At 42.2% G+C, this 27,002-nt stretch overlaps 2 protein-coding genes and 1 long non-coding RNA gene across 5 annotated transcripts in view; 1 reads left to right on the top strand and 2 right to left on the bottom strand.

The window, feature by feature from the left end:
- LOC137487997 (tryptase gamma) overlaps window positions 1-12,912 on the bottom strand; it is a 19,037-nt gene extending 6,125 nt beyond the window's left edge. Inside the window, exons 1-8 of one of the 2 annotated variants that reach the window (XM_073925572.1) lie at window positions 12,437-12,912; window positions 9,365-9,809; window positions 7,225-7,329; window positions 6,620-6,754; window positions 3,472-3,646; window positions 1,951-2,129; window positions 441-536; window positions 216-358 (exon numbers count right to left, since the gene is read on the bottom strand). In XM_073925572.1, the coding sequence (XP_073781673.1) occupies window positions 216-358; window positions 441-536; window positions 1,951-2,129; window positions 3,472-3,646; window positions 6,620-6,754; window positions 7,225-7,329; window positions 9,365-9,680 (1,149 nt within the window). In that variant the 5' untranslated portion in view covers window positions 9,681-9,809; window positions 12,437-12,912. Of the gene's footprint in view, window positions 1-215; window positions 359-440; window positions 537-1,950; window positions 2,130-3,471; window positions 3,647-6,619; window positions 6,755-7,224; window positions 7,330-9,364; window positions 9,810-12,312 lie in introns of both variants that reach the window. The other variant, XM_073925571.1, reaches the window with a different exon arrangement.
- A 700-nt stretch (window positions 12,913-13,612) lies between these two features.
- Window positions 13,613-17,124, top strand: LOC141378100 (uncharacterized). The gene is made up of 3 exons (XR_012391790.1): window positions 13,613-16,032; window positions 16,074-16,319; window positions 16,402-17,124. It is a non-coding gene; the product is annotated as an uncharacterized lncRNA (long non-coding RNA).
- Window positions 17,125-17,446: 322 nt separating this feature from the next.
- The window catches only part of drd2l (dopamine receptor D2 like), a 49,462-nt gene continuing 39,906 nt past the window's right edge, over window positions 17,447-27,002 (bottom strand). The window contains exons 6-9 of one of the 2 annotated variants that reach the window (XM_068213911.2): window positions 23,275-23,480; window positions 23,036-23,119; window positions 21,585-21,861; window positions 17,447-18,301 (exon numbers count right to left, since the gene is read on the bottom strand). In XM_068213911.2, the coding sequence (XP_068070012.2) occupies window positions 18,105-18,301; window positions 21,585-21,861; window positions 23,036-23,119; window positions 23,275-23,480 (764 nt within the window). In that variant the 3' untranslated portion in view covers window positions 17,447-18,104. 2 annotated transcript variants of the gene reach the window in all.

Genomic DNA, 27,002 nt, shown 5'->3' with positions numbered 1-27,002 from the left:
CACATATGAACACAAGCATACACACACTCATCTATATGAGACACAAACACACAGACACATATGAGAAGCACATACATACACACTCACACACACACACATATGAGATACATGCACGCACACACACATCCACGCGAAATACACACACATGAGAAAAACACAGACACAAAAAACACACAAATTCTTGAGTTTTAGTACAATGAGTGTGTGTTGCGCACCTGACAGGAGTCCACTCCTCCCTCCATCACTCCAGCGCACAGCATTCTGGGAGAGATCTGAGAGCCGTACACCTGTGCTAGCGAACACACCGACGGATCGATGAGCTGGACCGAGGCCTGTTTCAGGTGTGGCGACACTGAGCCTGTGTGTGTGAGAGACAGAGAGAGTGGAGGATTGTGGGTAATGATGCAGAGCTCACAGCACATGTTCAGAGTGAGTCTCACCGCCCTCTCGTGTGTAACCCCAGCCTGTGACCCAGCAGGAGGAGCCAGCCGGAAACACCTCACGGAGACGCGGCAGACACACGGGCCGCACTCCATCTGCACACACACACACACACACACACACACACACACACACACATGTAAAATTGTCAGAGCAGCTCCTCCTCTTCATGATTACTAGCCCCTTCCCATTCACTAGTAGCTCCTCCCCTTCATCAGCAGCCCCTCCCCATTCACCAGTAGGTCCTTACTTTCATAATCAACATGAACCAGTAGCATCTCCTCAACAGCTCCTCCCCATTCACAAGTAGCCCTCCCAATTCACAAGTAGCTCCTCCCCTTCATAATCAACAGCTCCTTCCCATTCATTAGCAGCCCCACCTCATTCACCAGTAGCTCCTCCCCGTTCACCAGCAGCCCCTCCCCATTCACACGTAGCTCCTCCCCTTCATAATCAACAGCTCCTCCCCATTCACTAGCAGCCCCACCCCATTCACACGTAGCTCCTCCCCATTCACTAGCAGCCCCCCATTCACTAGTAACTCATCTACTTTATAACCAACAGCACTTCCCCATTCGCAAGTAGCTCCTCCCTTTCATAATCAACAGCTCCTCCCCATTCACTAGTAGCTCCTCCCCATCATAATCAACAGCTCCTCCCCATTCATCAGCAGCCCCTCCCCATTCACCAGTACCCCCTCCCCATTCACTAGTAGCTCCTACACTTCATAATTAACAGCTCCTCCCATTCATCAGTTCCCCCTCCCCATTCACCATCATCCACACAACATTTATTAGCAGCCCCTCCCCATTCACCAGTAGCTCCTCCCCTTCAGAATAAATGGCTCCTCCCCTTCATCAACAGCCCCTCCCAATTCACAAGGAGCTCCTCCTCTTCACAAACAATAGCTCCTCTCATTCACTAGCAGCCACACCCCATTCATCAGCAGCCCCTCCCCATTCACCAGTAGCTCCTCCCCTTCAGAATAAACAGTTTCTCCCCTTCACCAACAACCCCTCCCTACTAACCAGTAGCCCCTCCCCTTTAAAATAAGCAGCTTCTCCCCTTCATCAACGGCCCCTCCCCATTCACCAGTAGCTCTTCCCCTTCAGAATGAACAGCTTCTTCCCTTCATCAACAGCCCCTCCCCACTAACCAGTAGCCCCACCCCCTTCAGAAAAAGCAGCTCCTCCCCTTCATCAACAGCCCCTCCCCATTCACCAGTAGCTCCTCCCCTTCAGAATGGACAGCTCCTCTCATTCTATTACATAAGCAAGTCAGTTAGCGCATGGAATATTCAACATATTAATTTAATTTAAGTTATTAAACGTGCAGTTATTTTTTTAGACTCTACATAATGGCATACAATAGACCGCAAGTATGCGATTTGGGACGCATCCGTAGAGTCAGTTTACATCTAATAAGTTTCCATGTGTTTAAAGTTAAAGTACAGTTTCATCCGAGTGTGCGGTGAAGTTTTCCTGAACACACACACACACACACACACACCTGTCATCTCCATGTCAGTCTGCGTGCGCAGCAGACACAGGTCGTAGTCGTTGTTGTCCTCAGAGAACTGTGGATGTGGGTGTATTTGTAGAGTATTATGGCGTTTGCCCACAGATGAATCGGACACACTCAGAGTATCAATGACCACGACCCAGTCTGACTCCAGCATCATGTCATATCTGGAGGACAACACCAGAAACTAGATATCAATGTATATAAAGACAAACTTGATAGATTAATAGATAGATAGCATGAATTAGCACGTTTAATTAGCATTAGAATTATAATGCTCCAAAAAATATTGGAATTGGAACCAAGAATCAACAAGAACCGGATTCAATTAGCAGAATCCAAACTAGAATCGCTAAAATTGGGTGGCACGGTGGCTAGGGTTGTTGCCTCACAGCAAGAAGGTCGCTGGTTCGAGTCTCAGCAGGGTCAGTTGTCGTTTCTGTGTGGAGTTTGCATGTTCTCCCTGTGTTGGTGTGGGTTTTCTCCGGGTGCTCCGGTTTCCCCCACAGTCCAAACACATGCGCTATAGGGGGACTGATCAACTACATTGGCCAACCCAAGCTCATTCCGAAAACGTAGCCCCGCTGACGTTTTTGGAGACCGCGATTTACGTGGTCGGAGGTACGTATGGCCGCATTTCGTTTTTTCAAGCAAACGCTACGGGGCGGTGTGACGCCGCTCCTCTTTGCGCTCGCCGGCTGGGCTGACGGCTCACCTCACCTCCGTGTGGAGGGCTTTCCCGCCGCAGCCAGTTTGTCTGGTTAGTTCGTCGTGTTACATCGGCGGAGCGGAGGCCCTGAGGAGGAGGAGCCGGCCGCGGCAACGACCGGGTTCAAGTCCAGGGAAGAGCAGTTCCAGAAATCAGGTAAGACAAAAAACAGAATCCAAAAAATTAAGCGAATGAGTTTGTAACGAGGCGAGAACGCGGTGAAATCCGAAAACGTGGTCAAAATCAGACGAGGGCTTTCTTTTTTCTGTACGGCTTTTGTAAGTTCGCTTGGGCTTAGGCAAGTAGGAGGAGGAGGAGGGTGGCTTGGTCAGTCGATTGGCCAGCCGCCAAGTCAATCGTTCAATTGTTCAGCCAGTCAGACGGTCGCTTGACAACGGCCTCTGGCGGCTTTTTATGCGAGAACAGCGCGGGCGATTTGCGAAAACGAAAACTGCACAAACACGTACCACCCGGGATGTATTTCGCGGTCTCCAGAAACGTACGCGGGGCTACGTTTCTACAATGAGCCTGGGTTGACATTGGCTGTATGTATGAGTGTGTGTGTGTGGGTGTTTCCCAGTACTGGGTTGCAGCTGGAAGGGCATCCGCTGCATAAACATATGCTGGATAAGTTGGTGGTTCATTCCACTGTGGCGACGCCTGATTAATAAAGGGACTGAGCTGGAAGAAATTGAATGAATCGCTAAAATTAAAACAATACCCAGCCCTACTAAAAACCAGTGAAAGTGAACGAGACTGAAAGCCAAAAAGATTCCCACAGTGTAACGTGTGTAACTCACTGCACGAAGCAGTGTGCGGCCGTGATGACCCAGTGAGGGCTGATGATGGCTCCTCCACACACATGTTTGCCTCTCCAGTGTAGACTCGTCTGCCAACCCCACTGACCCTTCACAGCCTCCGTACCGCCGACGATACGCATGCCGGCAGATCCAGTGTTCATCGATGAGGAGCAATCTGAGGGATGAGAGCAGAGCTGTGTCTCAAAGCACTCCCTTTACATTACATCACAGGTCATACGGTCTCTCAATCAGGGCTACACACAGGACTGAAACTATTTTTTGCATTTCTGCACATTTTACAGACCCTTTACATGCACTTTACTGGACACTCTTGAACATTTTTGCACATTTGCACACACACTGGGCATATAATGTCACTATACAGGTGAGTTGGCTGTAAAAACCACCTGTAGGATACACTACATCCTCTCGTATGCACCAGGCACGTTGTTAGAAACACTTCTATGTCTCTGTTTGTACAGATGGCTCTTGTATATTTTTATATTTTGTACTTTTTTCAACAACAACATGAACTATATTGAAAGTCTTATTGCCTATATTAAGTGTGATTTGTTACTTGTAACCGCGAGTACTGTATGAGGTTAACTCGCTATATTCTCATATCGCATGCAAAGCCACGTTAAAAACGCGACGCGTGCCGCTTTGTTCATGGAGCTCCGTGAAGGAGGGTAATGTATGTGTGTGTGTGTGTTTGTGTGTGTGCGTGCGCGCGTTGTCGTCCAGAGGAGGGTCATGTGTGAGTGTGTGTGCACACGTTGTCGTCCAGAGGAGGGTCATGTGTGAGTGTGTGTGCACACGTTGTCGTCCGGAGGAGGGTCATGTGTGTGTGTGTGTGCGCGCATCGTCGTCCAGAGGAGGGTCATGTGTGAGTGTGTGCGTGCGTGCATTGTCGTCCGGAGGAGGGTCATGTGTGTGTGTGCCTGCGCACGTTGTCGTCCGGAGGAGGGTCATGTGTGAGTGTGTGTGTGTGCGTGCATTGTCGTCCGGAGGAGGGTTATGTGTGAGTGTGTGTGTGCGCACGTTGTCGTCCGGAGGACAGTCATGTGTGTGTGTGTGCGCGCGTTGTCGTCCAGAGGAGGGTCATGTGTGTGTGTGTGTGCACGCGTTGTCGTCCGGAGGAGGGTCATGTGTGTGTGTGTGCGCAATGTCGTCCGGAGGAAAGTTATGTGTGTGTGCGCGAGGAGGAGGGCAATATGTGTGTGTGTGTGTGCGCACGTTGTCGTCCGGAGGAGGGTCATGTGTGTGTGTGTGTGTGTGTGTGTGTGCGCGCGTTGTCGTCCAGAGGAGGGTCATGTGTGAGTGTGTGTGCACACGCTGTCGTCCAGAGGAGGGTCATGTGTGAGTGTGTGTGTGCAATGTCGTCCGGAGGAGAGTTATGTGTGTGTGCGCGAGGACGAGGGCAATATGTGTGTGTGTGTATGTGTGTGTGTATGCGCGCATTGTCGTCCGGAGGAGGGTCATGTGTGCGTGTGTGTGCAATGTCGTCCGGAGGAGAGTTATGTGTGTGTGTGCGAGGACGAGGGCAATATGTGTGTGTGTGTGTCTGTGAGAGAGCAAAGTATGACAAGCTAGGAGATCTCCTCAGCAGTTCTTGGAGTTTTTGCTCAATAAAATAGTCAGTCGTCTGTATTTTCAAGTCCATCGTCTGTATTTACATTCACCTACTGGCAGCTAAAATCCACGCCTACACACTATCGAGCGTGTATGAACTGTGACTACTTCTATACTGTTAATTAGCTGCTGGGCATTTCACTCTGTCTGTTGCATAAGGCAGTGAGTATCAACCAATCGCGACAGACTGTCATCGGTCCAATCAGCGCAGATTAGCTTGGCGCTAAGGAGGGGTTTGGGAACAAATGAATCACTGGATAATTCATATGGGAGTCGCTGGGTTGATTAGGTAAAAAGAAATGCAGATTATAAGACCATGAAGTGTTTTTTGACCTTGCATGCATATTAGACTGCTGTTGGAGACCCTTACAACCAAAATATGACCCTATTTCATGTATAATATGGGCTCTTTAAAATATGCCATATCTGAATTGTGTTCACTTGAAGTAGTGACAATTCTAATTTAATAAGAACTGAACATTATATGTTCTTCAAAATGGTTTTGAATCAGAATTTCCTAACTTGAATATTGAATATATGAAATTTAAGACTGCTAAATTTATTTGAAGGCAAATTTATATAGACATATTTTGTTATTTTTACATTTTTTTGTTCTGAATTACTAGACTGCAGATATAATGTTTGCAAAAATACAGTTTCAATTTCATCAAGATGAAAATTTGGAGCATCAAATTCAATATCCTAAAACTCAAAGCAAGAAATTCATATACTCCAGCAAACTCACAGCAGGATTATCATCAATTTAAGAGTAAATCTCCCTTCTTTACTATGCTACGACGTGCTTAGGTTTTGCCACAATTTGATTTTGCTGTAGAACGTGCTTTGAGGAAGCAAAGACACTGACTAATATTCTACTGAAAACAAGTCAGCAGAGTCAGTGCATGTTTGAGTCATTCATTAATTTTCTTGTCGGCTTAGTTCCTTTATTAATCCAGGGTCGCCACAGCGGAATGAACCGCCAACTTATCCAGCAAGTTTTTACGCAGCGGAGGGCCTTACAGGCCGCAACCCATCTCTGGGAAAAATCCACACACACATTCACACACACACACACACTCATACACTACGGACAATTTAGCCTACCCAATTCACCTGTACCGCATGTCTTTGGACTGTGGGGGAAACCGGAGGAAACCCACGCAAACGCAGGGAGAACATGCAAACTCCACACAGAAACGCCAACTGAGCCGAGGCTCGAACCAGCGACCTTCTTGCTGTGAGGCGACAGCACTACCTACTGCGCCACTGCTTCGCCACATGTTTGAGTCCATTGGCCAAAATGCTTTGACTTTTTTGGTGATCATCTACTCCTCCCTGTTGATGACCCCTCACCTACTATTCCAATTTCACGATCTGAATCTCTGGTTTTGAATGTTTAAATATTGAATTTGATGTTTGGATTTTCTTCATCTTGAACACTTGAAACGGAATTGAACTGGATATCTGCAGTACAGCTCTGTTAAACATGAGGACTGGTAAAGATGTCTGGCTGTACTTGTAGGAAAGATGATGGTGCTGTTGGTTGGATATCTGACGGAGTATACAGGCGATGGAGTGACGGTGCAGTTCTGCGGGTCTCCAGCAGGGGTGTAAACGTGCACCGTTTTACTGGGGAAACACACCAACTTCACTGAGGAGAAGAAAGACAGTGTTAGGTGTCTGTTCCATGATGATGTGCATATATATATATAGCATCCTCAAGCATTGTGTTTCTTTGTTACTTGCATTATTGCATAATTACATTGTTATTCTTTGTATGCATGTAGTTTATTTATATATCACATTTTTACAACAGGGGCGACATTTATCATGTGATGATAAAACTACATCTACTAATAAAACTCTGATATTTGTGGGCAGTTTATCAGGAAGTGACGATTTTATTTTCTTTGACTCATTGGATGCTTTATTTGCAGACATTATGTCAAATTCCAGTTCTGCTCACAAATTTAATTCGCATCTTTGAATGGAAATGTGTCTATTGACAGGTGAATATCTGATCCGTCTGTTTACACCTGACACAACGACACGTACACCATTCAGAGAAAGTTCAGCATTTGAACAAGGCCTGAATCTGATCTGAATCTGTGTCTGCTGTACCTGTGACGGAGATGCAGACGCTGAGGATGATGAAGATGGGGATGAGGATGGAGATTAACAGCAGACGAGACGGAGATGAAGAACACAGACTCAATCCAGAGACATCTGATTAATACAATACAAGATCAATACAACATCATCAATCAGACTATTGATACACCATCTGCACATACTGTACACACACACACATCTATATCTATCTACACTGTAAAAAATTGCTGTTAAAAAACAGTCAGATTCTACGGTAAAATAATGTTTTTTTCACTAAAACAGTAATATTCTGTTAAAAACAGTGCATTCTGTGTAACATTTTTGTTTTCGAGAAAATAACCAACAGCAGAAAACTGTGAGCTAACAGAGTTCAGATTCAACATTTTGAAGTCTATTCCATCTATTAGTTCACTAATATAGTTCACCTGACAGAGTTAATGAACACTAATGAGTGAATTCAGACACTGATGAACACCTGCTGTTAATAATCACAATTACTGACGGAAAGAGAAACAAGAAACACAAACAGTGACGTCAGTTACAGCATTAAATAAAATCAAGTAAAATAAAACACTTTCAGTCTCAGCAGAGGATCATTAAACAACTCCACAAACAACAGCAGAAACACTTATTACTGACTGATTTGACTTCCATACTATTCTCATTGAGATCCAACAGAAATGTAGCCGTAAGTCACCATAATGGAGTGAGGGGCTGGTTTAGTTGGGCTCTTCACCCATGAACTCTTTAATTCAGTCTCTCCAACTGCTGTAATACAGTTTACAAAAACACTTTTATTATAGCAATAAAGTGGGAAAGGCAATAGATAGATTAATCTATTTGTCTGAAATTAGTTCTGGTAAATGTTTTAGTACAAATCTGGATGAAGGGCCTCTTGCATTAGATTTTATGCAGATATTAATTTAATTAATGAGAAGTGAAAAAAGATAAAATACCTACATAAATACTTAACAGTTAAGAAATAACATACAAAAACAGTTCAGTTATGACAAATACACACTCAATCATTCAGAGCTCATGAATCTGACCTTGTATCCCAACAATGGTAACATCTCAAATGTTTCATGCTGCAATGCATGCTGGAAGTGGCACGGTACAAATATCCCAGCATGCATTGCGGTATAAATAAATGTTGTATAATGGTCTAACAGATTTCTTTATTTGTGTTTGATTCTGCTGTTGTTTATGTTTAGACTTTCAGTTGCCTGTTTGTGAGTTAAACTGTTAATTTTGTTAGTCGTCACCATTATTGAGGTTCATATGCTGATTATTGATGTCTCTTTGAGTGCGACTTGCACCATAGAGCAGTGTTATTGTCCAAGATATTCTTAAAAACTTCCAGAAATCATTTCCATATATAGACATATAATGTAAAACAATAGATTTAACATTGAATAGGAGCAGTAAATTTTATTATATTAAATGAGAACAGACTCTGCCATTTAATAGCAACATGAACATCACCAGATCTTAATTAGGTTTTTGGCTGGCTTGCCACAACAAATGAGCTTTTTAAACAAAGTTCTTAACAATTGCAGCAGCCAAGATATATAAATGTTAAAAATGCCAGGGCTAAGAGCCCAACTAAAGCAAACTCTGTTCTCCATGATGGTGACGTAAAACTTTAACTTTTTCTCAAGAAGAACTTTAGTAAATGTTATACAAACATACATGTATTAAGTAATAAGTGTAGCTGGTGATGATGTTTGTAGAGTTGTTTAATCATCCGCTGATCATTTAACATCAACTGCTTTAATCTATCTATCTATCTATCTATCTATCTATCTATCTATCTATCTATCTATACGTCCATCCATGCATCTATCGTTCCCCATCCATCCATCCATATCTATCTATCTGTCCATCCATGCATCTATCTATCGTTCCCCATCCATCCATCCATCCATATCTATCTATCTATCTATCTATCTATCTATCTATCTATCTATCTATCTATCTATCTATCTATCTATCTATCTATCTATCTATCTATCTATCTATCTATCTATCTATCTATCCATCCATCCATCCATCCATCCATCCATCCATCCATCCATCCATCCATCCATCCATCCATTCATCTACCTGTCATTTATTCATCTATCCTCATCTGTCCATCTGTCCGTACCTGTCTGGAGTGTAGAGGAGTTTTTCGAAACACTAATGTTGGTGTGTGTGTGCTGTACGGCACTCTGTTCTTCTTCTCTGGTGTTTTTAGTGTCGGTCAGCGAGTCCCGGTCGGCGGATGATAACCTGGGCAGGTGAGGCATGAGTGTGGCCAGTGTGTACGGGGCCAGTTCAGACACTTCCAGCAGGTGAAACGAAAGAGAGCCTCTCCCTGTTCCGTACACAGGACACGGCTGAGAAGAAACATCTGTGGGATTGTGGGTAGTGGAGTTTTTCATTGTGGATCCAGGTATGAGTGTGAGCGGCGTTTCCGTCATGACTGGAGCCGTGAGCAGAGGAAGAGCCGTGTTTAAGAGATTCGGGCAGGCGGACAGCAGATTTGGAGGAAACCCAGCAGACGGTTGAGGCTCATGGGTGTCTGTTATTGTGCTGATCTGATAGAGACCCTAAACACAACAACAGCACAATCACAAGCTGTAATAGAGTTCAACAGGCTGCTTTCACATGTTTTGGCCATCACCCTGTCCTGACCTCAACCCTATTGAGCACCTTCAAAACATCCCTATGCTCAAGAACTATGAGGGTGGGAGGCAGTATGCATTAAAGGAGACCTATTATAAAATTTTTACCAGATGTAAAATGCATCTCTGCTGTCTCTAGAGTGTGTGTGTTTTAGTTTGAGCTGACACGCGCACACAACTGCATTTATAGCCACACCCTAAAGCACTGTTAGCCACGCCCTAAAGCGCTGATGGCACCGCCCTAAAGTACTAATACCTCTGTCACAAATTACGTCCTGCCCTGCCCAAATAGATGGATAGCCCCGCCCTGAAGGACTGATAGCCACTCCCTAATGACAGAGAGCCCTGGCCTAAAAGACAGATAGCCCCCCTCTAAATGACTGATAGCTCGTCCCTAAAAGACTCAAAGCTCCTCCCTAAAAGACTGATAGCCCTGCTCTAAAAGACTGATAACCCCTCCCTAAATTACTGATATTCCTGCCCAAAGAAACTGATAGTCTCGCCCTAAAGCATTGATAGCCACACCCTAATGTGCTGATAGCCACACCCTAATGTGCTGACAGCCACCCCCTACAGCACTGATAGCACCGCCCCAAAGGACTGATAGCCATACCCTAAAGCACTTATAGCCACACCCTAGAGCGCTGATGACACCGCCATAAAGGACTGATACCTCTGCCACAAATTACTAGTAGTCCTGCCCTAAAGGACTGATAGTCCTGCCCTAAAAGACTAATAGCCCCGCCCTAAATGACTGATAGCCCTGCCCTAAAAGACTAATAGTCCGCCCTAAATGACAGATAGCCCTGCCCTAAAAGACCGATAGCCCCACCCTAAATGACTGATAGGCCTGCCCTAAAAGACTGATAGCCCCGCCCTAAATGACAGATAGCCCTTCCCTAAAAGACTGATAGCCCCGCCCTAAATGACAGATAGCCCTTCCCTAAAAGACTGATAGCCCCGCCCTAAATGACTGATAGCCCTGCCCTAAAACAGGGGTTCCCAAACTTTTCAGCCCGCGACCCCCAAAATAACAATGCCAGTGACTCGCGACCCCCAATATACTCTGAAGTGGTTATAAATACAGAAACCTTGCATGCAATGACGCAGAAACACCAATTAAATTTGTGTCAGTGCTTTAAATGTGCCAGAAAGTATAACCTGATGTTATAAAACCAAAATGCATCTGACGCTACTGCTGCATTTAATATAATGTAATTACCCCAGGGGTCGCAATCCAATAGAACTAGTAACTATAAGCTACTATAGTAACTATATAGTATATACTAGTATAAACTATAAACGTATAGTATAAACTATAAACGACTATTTTTATTTTCAGTATAGTTATGGATAAAATATGTTAATTCTTATGGTTTAATAAAAATAAATAGATTATTGGAAATCACCAGGCGACCCCCCTTCATTGCCCCACGACCCCTCGGGGGGTCCCGACCCCCACTTTGAGAACTACTGCCCTAAAAGACTGATAGCCCCGCCCTAAGAGACTGATAGTCTCGGCTTAAAGCATTGATAGCCCCACCTTAAAGCACTGATAGCCACACCCTAAAGCACTAACAGCCACTCCCTAAAGCCTGATGGCACCACCCTAAAGGACTAATACCTCTGCCACAAATTACTAGTAACCCTACCTTAAAAGACTGATAGCCCCTCCCTAAATGACTGATAGCCCCGCCCTAAGACACTGACAGTCTCGCCTTAAAGCATTGATAGCCCCACCTTAAAGCCCTGATAGCCTTGCCTCAAAGCGTAGATAGCCACGCCCTACATCGCTAATGGCACCGCCCTAAAGAACTGATAGCCTCACCTTAAAGCACTGATAGCCACACCCTAAATGACTGATAGCCCTCCCCTAAAAGACTGATAGTCTCGCCTTAAAGCATTGATAGCCCCACTTTAAAGTACTGATAGCCACACCCTAAAGCGCTGATAGCCACGCCCAACAGCGATGATACCCCCGCCACAAATGACTTAGTCCTGCCCTAAGGGACAGATAGCCTCGCCTTAAAGCACTAATAGCCATGCCCTAAATTGCTGATGGCACTGCCCTAAAGCGCTGATACCCTGCTCCAAATTACTTATAGTCCTCCCCTACAGGACTGATAGCCTCGCTTTAGAGGAATTCCATGTGAGCAGTTGTTTCAAGAGGGAAGGGAAGGTTATGGTATTTAATTAAAGATTCTGAGAGCAATTTAATTATTGCAAAATAATGAAGTGCTCAGATACTCTAATTATAACAGGACATACTATATACATTTAGACATAGTAAGAGTAAATCTAGATTTCATGGTGACTTTAAGCAGCATTTTCAGCATGAGCCTTAAACAATAACACACACTACTATACACTCCATTGTGATCAATTGTTACCAACACACCTGAAACAATAGCAACTCTTCAGTTCTTACCTGGGGAAAAGCCATAGTGCGGTGTCAGCTCATGCATCTAAAATAACCCAGCCATTCTTCAACATCCCACAACAATAGAAACACAATAATGAGAGTCTCAGATGTGTGTCAGAAGAATAATAACCAGGTTTCCTCATGCTTCATCCAGCGTCCGGTCATTTGTCTGCGCCGCTGTTTCATTGTGTTCAGTTGACCTGCATTGGTTTGTGTTGGTCTGAAGCTTCATCTGTGGTGTAGGGAGGATTATGAAGAGCGCTTCTGCTGTAACAGATAGCAGCCGCCGAGCCTGATGAAAAATGCATGTTGATAATTGTTAGCCGGGGTCAGAGTTGAGCAGCTGAGGGTAGAGTATACTGAAACTGACGGGTCACAAAACTACACAAGGCCAGTGACTCAGCATATTGTTAAAGAGACAATTCACCCCAAACTCCTGAACATTCTGTCGTCATTTACTCACCCTTGACTTTTAGAGTTTCTTCTGTTGAACACGAATGAAGATAATTTGAAGAATGTTGGAAACCGGTACCATTGACTTCAATAGTTTTTGCTTTTCCTACGGCTTTCAATGGTTACAGGTTTAAATTTAATAGTTTAATCTTGGCTTTTTAATCAAATACAATCACTCAAATTGAAAAAAATATACATGTAAATATATGCAAATTACATATATGAGACACAAGTTCATGTTTGGATTTTAAATATATGAAATATACATCATATTTGCAATACATATTGCAAAAATAGCTGCATATATACATTCATTCAACTATTGCAATTACAAATATGTACATATGTTTAAATATATAAAATATAATTTTTTATATATACATTCAGTGTATGTTCACATATAAACACATATATAAAATTGTAGATAATATATTTGAACATATATTACATATTTGTGATTACAGTGGATGCATTTTATTTTACAAATGGCCTTTGCAATATTTTGAACACGTTATGCCATATATGTAATTAGCATATCTAAATAATATTAATATTATATATATATATATATATATATATATATATATATATATATATATATATATATATATAATATTTATAAATTAATATATCAGATTTCTATATGAGTGCTGTTTCATCTCGGGAGGGTTTTTACCTGCCGATCAGGTTACAGGATTGCAGTGTTAGGTGCTGGAAGTCAACAGGAGACGAGCAATCTGTAATGAGAGCAGTTAGATTGAAAACAAGATTAAAGTAACTCAGTTAAGACGTCAGATTACACTAGAGGATGAGGGAACGGGATAAACAAATGAGAAATCGGAGACACAAACGTCCACGGGCTCCTATAAAAGGTCACAGGAGACATTTAATAAAGTCTGCAATGCAAAAAATGTAGATTTTTGTAGTGTTTTTTTGTTTTTTTTTCCAGTTATGATATATAGAAATCAAGATACATTTTGAAAATTTCTTGTTATTCTTGAAAGATTCTGAATTAAGTTCATTTTTATGGTTAAAACAAGATAAATGACCTCTTAATTAGGTCTTTTCTACTGTGAATGAAATCCATATAAGAAATGATCATCAAGCCCCGCCTATTACGTCCAGAGAGGAGGAGCTGCACCTCAAGCTCCACCCATTCTGTCTAGATAGGTGTTTTAAATCAAGCCGCGACTATTCACCTTATTCTCCGCCGACGAGCGGGCGCTGCTATTTGAATCTTTTTGGCTTGAGACTTCCGGTCTCAGTCACTTCCATTCATTTTTTGACATTAAAAACGGCTCCTTACGCTGCTTGATGATGCAATTCGATATTTTCTTATTATATTATTCTACTTGGTCTGTATAGTCGTTTAAACATTTGTTTGTAGAGCAAGTAGTTTGACCGTTTTCTGCCATTTATTATTCCTAGTCATTTCTCCCATAGGCGACTGAATCGGAATTTCTAAGACAATCGCGAAAACAGGTGCACTTCCGCATTTTAGAATAAGGTCAATAACATTCAGAAAAGCAAAGCTGGACATTAAGCTCCACCCTTTTTGTTCAGACAGGTAAAGTGTTAAATCAAGGAGGAGGAGCTGTATATCAAGATTCTGTCCAAAGGATGGAGTTGTAAATCAAACCTGCCTATAATACCCAAAGAGGAGGTGCTGTTTATCAAGCTCCAACCATTTGGCTAGGAAGGTGGAGTTTTAAATCAAGCCCCGCCTATAATAGGCAAAGAGGAGGTGCTCTATAATAAGCTCCACCCATTTTGCCCAGACAGGTTTAGTTTTAAATCAAGCTCCACCATTAAATGTCCAAAAAGGAGGAGCTGGATATTAAGCTTCACCCATTTTGTCCAGATAGGTGGAGTTTTAAAACAAGCCCCACCAATGATGTGAAAAGAGGAGGTTCTTTATAATAAGCTCCACCCATTTTGCCCAGACAGGTATAGTATTAAATCAAGCCCAACTATTAAATGTACAAAAGGGAGGAGCTGGATTAAGCTCCAACCATTTTGTCCAGACAGGTGGAGTTTTAAAACAAGCCCTGCCAATAAATTCGAAAGAGGAGGTGCTCGATAGCAAGCTCCACCCATTTTGCCCAGACGTGTGAATTTTCAAATCAAGCCCTGCCGATAAAGTCCAAATAGGAGGTGATGCATATCAAGCTCCACCCATTTTGTCCAGATAGGTGTTTTAAATCAAGCCCCGCCTTTTATATTCAGACGCAAAGCTGGACATTAGGCTCCACCCAATTTGTCCAGATAGATGGAGTTTTAAAACAAGCCTCGACTATAATAATCAAAGAGGAGGTGCTCTATAACAAGCTCCACCCATTTTGCACAGATAGGTGGATTTTTAAATCAAGCCTCGTCTTTAATGTCCAAAGAGGAGGTACTGTATATCAAGCTCCACCCATTTTGTCTACCAAGGAGGCATTTTTAATCAAGCCCCACCAATAATGCTCAAAGGGGAGGGGCTAGACATCATGCTCCACCCATTTTGTCAGAATAAGTATAGTTTTAAATCAAGCCCCGCCTATAATGTCCAGTGAGGAGCCATATGGAGAAGGAGAAATGTCTGCATTGACAAAATCTTCATTGTAGAAAGAGCTAAAGAAATAAAGATTGAGTTGAAATATATTTTTCTGACCCCATTGGCTCATATTTTTCTTGTTTTAACCATAAATACATTTTGATTACTGCTTTACGGTCTGAAAACAAGACCCTATGTATGCATTTAATAAAACCTGGCTGTCTATGCAGTAAAAAACATTGATATACCCTATCCAAGGTCACTTTTAGTCTGCTCCCATTGGAAAGGATGGATCAGAGTCAGATACTGCAGCTTCAGTCACAACTCTCTAGGTCATCCCATTACATGCAGAGCAGTAGGACAAGCTCCACTCATTAAACATTAAAATCAAGCTCCACCCAGTATGTCCAGATATAGGTGGAGTTTTACATCAAACCCCACCTATTATGATAGGAGTTTTACATTAAGCTTCACCCATTATGTCCAGAGAGGTGGAGTTTTACATCAAACCCCACCTATTGTGTCCAGATAGGTGTTGTTTTACATCAAGCCCCACCCATTATGTCCATACAGGTGGAGTTTTACATCTTGTTCCACTCATTACATCCTGATAGGTGGAGTTTTACATCAAGCCCCACCCATTATGTCCATACAGGTGGAGTTTTACGTCATGTTCCACTTATTACATCCTGATAGGTGGAGTTTCACATCAAGCCCCACCCATTATGTCCTGATAGGTGGAGTTTTACATCAAGCCCCACCCATTATGTCCTGATAGGTGGAGTTTTACATCAAGCCCCACCCATTATGTCCATACAGGTGGAGTTTTACACCACGTTCCACTCATTACATCCTGATAGTTGGAGTTTCACATCAAGCCCCACCCATTATGTCCTGATAGGTGGGGTTTTACATCAAGCCCCACCCATTATGTCCATACAGGTGGAGTTTTACGTCATGTTCCACTCATTACATCCTGATAGGTGGAGTTTCACATCAAGCCCCACCCATTATGTCCTGATAGGTGGAGTTTTACATCAAGCCCCACCCATTATGTCCATACAGGTTGAGTTTTACACCACGTTCCACTCATTACATCCTGATAGGTGGAGTTTCACATCAAGCCCCACCCATTATATCCTGATAGGTGGGGTTTTACATCAAGTTCTGCTCATTACATCCTAATAGGTGGAACTTAATATCAAGTCTTGCCCATGATGTCCAGAGAGGAGGAGCTAAAAATCAAGTGCTGCCTTTTTTGTCCAGACAGGAGGAGCTTTACATTAAGCTACGCCCGTGATGTCCAAAGATAACGAACTGGCCATCAAGTTGTGCTCATTACTTCCAGAGAGGTGGAGACAGATCAACTCAAAGACGAGGAGCTAGCCATCAAGCCCCACCTATTTATGTCTAGAGAGGCACAATTGGACATCAAGCCCCACCCATAATATCCTGATAGGTGGAGCTTTACATCAACCCCCAAGTCCCGCCTATAATGTCCAGAGAGGAGGAGCTAAAAATCAAGTGCTGCCTTTTATGTCCAGAAAGGAGGAGCTTTACATCAAGCCCCACCCATTATACCCTAATAAGCAAAACTTTACATCAAGACCCGCCCATTATGTCCAGAGAGAGAGAGAGAGCTTTAAATCAAGCCCTGCCCATGAGGTCCAGAGAGGAGGAGCTGAAAATCAAATGCTGACTTTTATGTCCAGATAGGAGCTCTACATCAAGCCCCACCCATTATACCCTAATAAGCAGAGCTTTACGTCAAGCCCCGCCCATTATCTCTAGAAATGGAGAGCTTTACATCAAGCCCCGCCCATGATGTCCAGAGAGGAGGACCTGAAAATCAAGTGCTGCCTTTTATGTGCAGATAGGGGGAGTTTTACATTAAGCCCCGCCCATTATGTCCAGAGAGGTGGAGCTGAAAATCAAGTGCTGCCTTTTATGTCAAGATAGGAGGAGCTTTACATCAAGCCCCGCCCATGATGTCCAAAGAGGAGGGGCTGAAAGTGAAGCTCCACCCTTTTTAAACAGAATAATTTTGCTGACAAGTAAACATTCATTTCTTGTTCCAACAACATCTAGAAAGAGTAAACGCTGTAAATTTGCATATACAGAACGTGTAACAGCACAAAAGCAAGCTTAAAATGAAGTTAAACCAAACGAATGTTAAGATATTTGTGTTGAAAATGACAATAGTTTGCAGTTCATGGTTATGAAAGAAAAAAATGTTACTTGCAAATAAATAAATGTTAAAATAAAATAGATAAAACGTTTTATTTCATGTACTATTATATGCCGAATGCCACATTTGACATTTTTATACAAAGCTGATGGTTTAAATAAATTAAATATCCCAAAAATTACTGATTATATTACAAAATCTGTTCAAATGTAACTACTAATATAACTTGTAAGCATTTATTTCTTTATTTAAATGTCTACTTTTTTTTGTTCTGGCGGAGCTGCTTCGTGCTGATACACGAGTTCTGGTCAAACTCTTGATGAAAGAGACGACGCATCATATTTACATCATGTTATTGCATATTAACATGATGTTATTTACAGCATACGGTGTGATTCAGACTCATTGGCAGAGAAATGTTTATTCCTCCTGGACTGAACTAGTGCAGTATCAGCACATCTGACAGCAGCTCCAGCTCCCATTATAAACACTGCCTGAAATCCTCAATACACACATCATTAAATATGCAGAGATTATTAAACTGGCCCAATGTGTGTGTGTCTGTGTGTCTGTGTGTGTGTGTTTGCATATGTTTGTGTGTGTGTGTGTGTGTGTGTGTGTTCAACAGTGCAGGATCTTGATGAAGGCCTTGCGGAACTCGATGTTGAAGGTGGTGTAAATGACTGGGTTGACGGCGCTGTTCAGATAACCCAGCCAGGTGACGGCGCTGTAGAGCGATGGAGAGATGCAGCAGCTGCCGCAGTGAGCCTTCAGCACATGAGTGAGGAAAAACGGCAGCCAGCAGATGATGAACACTCCTGAGGGAGGAAAACAACACACACTGTTTACAGTTTAGGTGTTTATTTAAAGTTTTCAGCATTAGTTTATATTTGAATTAGAAATGTACAAACTCTATACACAGTCTTTTTTTTGTAGAGTAAATTATACAACTACATTTAAAATATTAATAAAATACAAATCTCAATTATTAAAATTCACTCATTTTCCTTCAGCTTAGTCTCTGATTATCAGGATTAACCACAGTGGAATAAACTGCCAACTATTCCAGCATATGTTTTACACGGCAGATACCCTTCCAGCCACAACTTAGTACTGGGAAACACCCATACACTCTCATTCACACACACACACTCATACACTACAGCCAATTTATTTAATCAATTCCCCTACAGCGCATGTGTTTGGACTGTGGGGGAAACTGGAGCACCTGAAGGAAACTCACGCCAACACAGGGAGAACATGCAAACTCCACACAGAAACACCAACTGACCCCAGCTGAGGCTCGAACCAGCGATCTTTTTGCTGTGAGGCAACATCGCTACCCACTGCGCCACCACAGCGCAAATTAAATTAATTTAAAATAATTAAATTAATTTAAAATAATTAAATTTAAAGTAAATAATAAAAAAAAATATATATATATATATATAAAATAAATATATTAAACATATTAAATAAAAGTAAATAAATTAAAAATATATATATATTTTTAAGTGCTAAAATGTGCAAATAAAATAAAATTGTTATGAAAATTAATTTTGAAAGTGCAAAAATCGCAAATAAAATAAAAATAAATTATGAAAATACATTTTTATAGTGTTAAAATGTGCATATAAAAATACCAAAATACACAATTTTGACATTTTTGCAGTGCAGAAGTGAAAAAGGGCAATAAAAAAACAATAATACAATTTTTACAGTGTTGGTGTGAAATGCTGCATAAAAATACTAATAAACATCACTTAAAATATATTTTTTTAAGTTAAAAAAGGCCTGTAAAAAACAATGACAACCTTATAGAAACTAGTCTGTACTGTGGTTTATCTGCAGTCTAACGGTGCTTCTGAAAATGTGAATATGTGTGTGTGTGATGAAGCGCTGTTGAAGAACTGCTGAATATCAGCATTCTGACCGCTGCTCGTCCAATCACATTACAGGATCTGAGGGATCCGCTGAATAATTAAAGTTTATGATGTCGCACACGCTTAAGCTTAAAGATCAGCTCTAAAAGAACAAGGAGGCTGAAAATGAAGCTCTACAGCAGAACTCATGCTGAAACTACAATCCTGCAGAAAACACTTCAGGACTGCAAATGAGCCTCTAATATAAAGTTAACATTTAACCTGAATGTCCTCAAACTTCAGCATGCACATTAATAATAAAGAGATTATCATTCAAATCCAGTTATATATATATAATATAAAATAATATATATATTTAGTAATATATATATTACGGGTGTAACGGTTCACAAAAATCACGGTTCGCTACGTTTTTGATACAGCAAAAAAAGAAAAAAGCCAGAGGATTTCTCTGATTTAATTTTTATGTAATAAAACTAACATCATAAAAGATTGATATTGTTTTTTCTTTATACAGTGATAGTGTAAGGTCGGGGGATGACACACACAACTGGGGTAAGATCCAATATGCAGGTTTAATCGAAGTCAGGCAAGCAATGGTCAATACAGGTGCAAACAGGTATATGTCATCTTTGTCAGGTATATGTGTATATGTAATATCATCTACTGATAAACAAGACTCGGCAGAGTGAAAGGGTGATTGTGTGGCTTAAGTAGTGTCTGCAATCAGTCTCTGACAATCCTCAGGTGTCGAGAGCAATCGGTCTAGATGAGGAAGCATGTGTGTGTGTGACCGGAGTGCATGTATGAAAATGTAGTCCAGCAATGGCGGATTTGTAGTCCATGGTAATAGTTAGTGCAAACCAGCGATCTTCTAAAAGACGATCGCTGGTAATCGTGACAGATAGAGCTATACTTCCGGGGTTTCTGCTTAGCAGCAAATAAAACAAATCCTTCTTTATACTCGAAACCAAAAAGCTGCTTATAAAAAAATAAATATAACATTGTATCAGTTAAACAAATAAAAGAAAAGAAAAATTTAGTTTTTATATGGAGCTCAGTTTCAATCTATTTTTAAGTGATTTTTTATTTTCAGAAAGATGAGTGTCCACCTTTTCCTCTGACAGCACAGATCTGCTTGATTTGATCACCTGCTTCAGTTGATCTGAAAGCAGGAATTATCTGACTGAAATGGGCTTATCAAAGAATAATGTAACGGGGCTCTATTACATTTAACATTTTCTTAAAACCTGAAATTTCCACTACCGATTAGGATCTCTCATTTGCACAGCTATAAATGTGCCGATCGCCTCGGTGATTTGTTTTGCCTGTTCAAATCTGTAAGAATCGCCTGTCTGAATGCTGTTCCAGCATTCTTAGCAGATGTCATTGTTTTTTCCACCACTCTCTTGGTGGCGGTGATGGTGCGCGACGTATATGAACAGCGGTGGGGGTGTGCGCGGACAACGTATCTGAAGAGTGGTGGAGGCATTCCAGCCTATATATTGTTGAATATAATCTAATAATGGCAAATGTCTGATTTTACCAGTGAATACATTTGTGTAATATGACAGATTGCAAGCATATATCTTAACCATAATAATTCAACATCAGAATTATTATAAGTAGAATAAAATCATTTATAGAAACCAGTAGACCTACACATATTATTATCAATGTTGTGCCATATGTTTGTATTTACCATACCTTTATTTTATATCTACAGAATCGTGAAAAAATCGTGATCATTATTTTAAGCAAAAAAAAATCGCGACTGTCATTTTAGCCAGAATCGTGCAGCTCTAGTGTGTACTGCAAACTTTGTAATGCATTAGTGTGTGACTCGTCATTTCAGAAAGGCTTGAATAAACTCCAGCACAAACACATCACATAAACTTACTCAGTATTTTGACTCTCAACTCACTGACTGCTGTTTATCTGACATAACACAGGAGAAACACACGCCTGTGGGAAAAGTGGGTGGAGAGAAACCAGCTCATTTGCATTTAAAGGCACAGGCTGCAAAAACAGCTACACTCTCCACTGAGCCCAGAATTGACATTTTCAGCAGCGTATAATCAATGACCTGATCGATGTGTTGAGCTGAAACCTCTTCTGGCACACTCTGGAGACACGTAAGACTGATCTTACATCTTGTAAGCGGGGTCAAATAGGAGTCCTTTAAAGCAACAGGGAACTGTTTACAGTGTGGATTTACCTAAGACGATGGCCAGCATCTGCGTGGCTTTCCTCTCCTTCTGCTGTGACAGTCGTCCTCGCACTCTCTCTTTAGCCGCGGCGTGTTTCTCTGTGTGTGTTTTCTCCTGCAGTGTGTCTCTGCGGGGTCCAGGGCCCGACTGACCTGCACACGGGGCCACAGACAACGAGAGTTTGGCTCTTCCAGACGGCTGCGTCTGTGTCTGCTCTCTGTCTGCGCTGAGAGAACACACAGGCTCCACAGCCAGAGGGTGAACCACAGCCTCCTTCACCAGCGTCTGACACACACACACATATGAGGAACACACACACACACACACAAGAAAAATCACACACAAATGAGCAAAAGTAACACACAAGAAACAAACACACACACACACACAACAAAAAATGCATACACACAACACACATATGAGAAAAATACACACACACACACACACAAACACATATATGAGGAAAACACACGTTAAAACACACACACACACACACACACACACACACACACATTATAGAAATAAATACACACACAAATGAAAACACATACACACATATATGAGAAACACACACGCAAGAAACACACACATATAGAAACACACACAAGCACACACACATAAACGCACGCACAAACGAAAAACACACACATATAGAAACACTCACACACACACACACACACACACACATATGACAAATTCACACATGATACACATACACATGCAAGAAACACACACACACACATGAAAAAACACACAACACACACACATATGAGAAAATCACACGATACAGATACACACGCAAGAAACACACAGACACATGAAAAAACACACACATATGAGAAAATTACACATGATACACATACACACGCAAGAAACACACACACACATGAAAAACACACACATATGAGAAAATTACACATGATATACATACACACGCAAGAAACACACACAGACACATGGAAAAACACACACATATAAGAAAAACACACGTGATACACATACACACGCAAGCACACATGAAAAAACATACATATGAGAAAAACACACGTGACACACACACACATACACACACACACACACAAAAAACACACACATATGACAAAAACACATGTGAATCAAACACACACGCACGAGAAAAACACATACAGACACGTATATGAAAACACAGACACACACACACACATAAATAAAAAATACACAGGAGAAACAAACATACAAATTATAAACACTTAACACACACACATAAGAAAAGCACACACACACAACACAAAAAACAAACACACACACATATATGAGAAACACACATACATACACACAAAGCACACACATAAGCAAAAAACACAAGAGCAAAAACCACACACACACACACACACATACAGGTGGGAAACACATACAGTATATGTGAATAACACACACACACACACACACACACACACACACACACACACAGAGGTTTTACCACTTTCTTGCGCTGTGGAGCGGCTGCAGGAGGCTTCAGTATTAAAGTGCACAGCTTCACATCTTCAGGATGAGTGCACTTATTCTGACACACACAAACACATATTTCATACAGTATATACACGGAAATGTGCAGGTTTTCATTATTAACATCATTATTAATCCCGCTGCAGCATTACTAATAAAGTGAAACGAAAGCGTTGTATATTTATCTGTGAATAACTGGTGACAGTGATTGACCTTGCGTGACCTCTGAGCGTCCGCCGGCTCTGTGTTTGCTGCTCGTCTGCGTGTGGGAGCGGTGCGCCGGCCTCGTCTGCGCAGAACCACACAGATCTGCACATACACCAGCAGCGTCACGATGAACGGCACGTAAAACGAGGCCACAGACGAGTAAACCACGAACGCAGGGTCCGCAAAACTGCAGTCTCGGCCCTCCTGACTGGCTGGAATATCACACACACACACACACATGAGTGCCAGTACAGTAATGCAGTGGTTCCTAACCTTTTTTGCCTGAGACCCCCCTTTTCCCCCGGAAAATATTGTAAGGCCCGCCTTCACATTTAATGATATAATCGCTCATATAAGTTTACAGCAAACGGTGTGTTTTTATGCACAAATAATAGCCTAATGTTTCCAGAGATGGGTTGTGGCTGGAAGGGCTGTCAGGGTTTCAGGAAGGATGAGGGAGCGAGGACTCAAATGCAACAGAAGATGGTATTTATTAATAAAAATAAAACAAAAAGGACAACAAAAACCACCCCGAAGGGGAAAAACATAACTATAAAACAAACACTCAAACAAACTTGGATGGGCTGGCAGGACAAACAGGACTGGATCTCACAGGACATGGAAATAACGACAACGAACTGGCACAGAACAGAAAACATGAGGGGATTATAAAGCAAAAGTAAATTGACACAAGCAAGGAGGGTGGGACTAGACAATAGACGGGAGAGCGCATGACACAGAGACAAGACAAGCCATGCGCTCACATAAAACAGGACAAGAACATGCAGCCAATGAGAGAACTCATTAACCGCATGTTCATGACAACACAAGCACAACACTGAAGCACACGACAAAAGCACGTGACCACAATGTAAACACAGAGCCACGTGCTTTAACAACAGACGCAAGACACGAGCACACGATGAATGAAAACACTCACCGAGCGCTCACACACGCAGCGTGCATGCTTCATCCCAGCGCCGACCAAAACCGAAACCAACTAGACTGAGACGCTGGGAATGAAACACCACGCTGCTGACAGACGAAAACACAAACACGAGTACAAGAGCGCACGCGTCCGAGGCATGCAAAGCCCGCGCGGGCGCATTAAGCCTGGTTTATACTTCTGCGTCAAGTGACCGGCGTAACTCACGGCGCAGGCAACGCACGCAGCTGTGCATTTATACTTCTGTGCGCTGTCTCTGTTGGTCTGCATTAACACTTCCGAAACGCTAGTTGGCAGTGAGATGTAAATGTTCCTTTGTGTCGAGTTTCTTCGCCTCTGTTTTGCTTTCCTGAACACTTCCTGGATGTACAAGTGGCTCAAACTCGCTCATTTTGAGGCAGGAACCAGCGGACGTGCAACAACTTTAACTATGAGGTAAACACAAAACAAAACTTTCCATCCGGAGCTCCTTCACGGGACTCCACACTTGTAAACAATCGCTCGCGCCTTTCGCGCAGCTCTCGGTCCCGCCCAGACACGTCAGCGTTACCAAGCTGACCAATCACAGAGCTTGCGCTACGCGTTGTTGCGACGTGTAGTTACATTTTTTGAGAGGTGCACGTCAGTGACGGCGACGGCGAAGGGCTATGCGTCAGCGCCGTAGCATACGCCGGTGTTTGACGCAGAAGTATAAATCAGCCTTTAAGCGGGAGCACTCTGCGTACACCCACAACGATGCGCGCGCACACAGAGACAGAAACAAGTGCTCGACCCAAGAAAACTCGAGCCGAGCACAACAGGACTAGACATGACTAGTGTCCGGATTCTGCCACCAAAACAAGAGTTCACATGACCAGAGTGGCAGAACCCTGACAAGGGCATCCGCTGCGTAAAACATGTGCTGGATAAGTTGGTGGTTAATTCCGTTGTGGCGACCCTGGATAATAAAGGGACTGAGCCAAAAAGAAGATGAATGAATGAATGAATGAATAATAGCTTAATGTAAAGTATAAACGCAAAACATCAGCAGGCCATTTGTTCCTGAAAAAAGGTAAGCTTTTGGCCTTTAAATTGACCCTATTTGAAATCCAATAACAATCTCAGTATTCAAACTGGTTTATAGGGAAAAAATTACGGGCTATTACAATTTACTTTTGTCTGAGAAGATTCTGTCTTACCAAAATTTTTGTTTTGCTCTTATTTTTATTATACTTTGTTTACATTATTTCTTTAATGTTGATTTTGTATTGTAAATTTTATGTTGTGTGGGTATAAAAGTTCAAAATAAAATAAAAAAAGTTCAATTACAAAAAACTATGCGATATGCACATTAATAAAGCAGCATTTTTTATGACGCTGTATAACAAAAAACACATAACCACAGCTGCCTGACTCAGTGCAGAATTAAATGTGCAGCTCAACTCTCCTGTTTCCAGCAGAACTGCTGGTCTGGAGCTCCACAGGATCAATACACACAGCTGGCTGCTATAGCCGTGCCAGTGCCAAACGCTAATTTCAGTGGTGCCAGCGGCGGAAATCCTGGGCTGTGGGCTATGTGAAACATCTTTTGTTCTCTGATGAGTTCACCTTCACTGTGTTTCCCACGTCTGGGAGAGTTACAGTGTGGAGAAGCCCCAAAGAAGCGTCCCACCCAGACTGCTGATACCCAGAGTGAAGCATCGGGGGGATCAGTGATGGTTTGGGCTTAATATCATGACATTCCCTAGGCCCAATACTGGTGCTAGATGGGGCACTGCAAAGGACTACCCAACTATTCTGGAGGACCATGTAATCCAATGGGTCAAACATTGTATCTTGAAGGTAGTGCCTTCCCACATAGCAAAATTTCTCTGGCCCACACAATCAGGTTTTGCCGGTACATGACTGGACCAAATCTGGCTTCCAGGCAAGGGCCAAACACAGACCATATCTGGGCCAAGTCTCAGCCAAGATAATAACTCATAACTGGGTATGAACTGGGCCAGATAGGTTGGTGTGTCACGATTGCAATGAAATTGATAATCCCATGGAGTGATGCGCTTTAGGCACACTATGGGCACGCTTTTCTCAAAGTGACCTGATAGGTAGAATTTTTTTTCTTTACTCAAAAATGATTTTAGTGTGTTTTAAATGTGGACCAAGACTGGCCAAACTCACATGGCCCACTTATCACATTTTTAAATCTGGGCCAAATACTACGTTTTTCATCTGGCCCAAATCTTGTGTGCCGCCTTAAAAACGGTGCCACCTCTGCCAAACCCGGGCCATGATTGGCCCACATGCTGTACGCCAGTGCCGGATGAATGCCTGCTGTGCCAGCTTTTTGCCAAATCTGGGCCAGAATTCTTTGCTACTAGGGTTGTATCAAAATGATAATGCACCAATACACATAGCAATACACACACACAAGACTGGTGACAGAGCAGTTTGATGAACATGAAAGTGAAGTTGAACATCTCCCATGGTCTGCACAGTACCTAGATCTCTATATTATTGAGTCACTTTCGGGTGTTTTGGAGGAGTGAGTATGATCAACTACTGTGCTCTAAAACCAGGCCTTCAGTATCATTGTCCAACCGCAGTATGTAGAAATCACACACATCACATAGACACTGATACACATAAACACACACACACTCAAATCATTTATATTTATTGTCCTTTACTGTGCTCAAAACCTGCCGGAACTACTTTAGCTGTGCGTTTATCTGAAAATAACAGCACACCTTAGAATGCTCATCGGCCAATTAGAATCAAGCATTCCCATAGAAAGCCTTACTTCCACACT

This window comes from Danio rerio, chromosome 16 (assembly GCF_049306965.1).
Source record: "Danio rerio strain Tuebingen ecotype United States chromosome 16, GRCz12tu, whole genome shotgun sequence".
Taxonomy (NCBI): Eukaryota; Metazoa; Chordata; class Actinopteri; order Cypriniformes; family Danionidae; genus Danio; species Danio rerio.
This window is presented reverse-complemented; position numbering and strand designations above follow the sequence as displayed.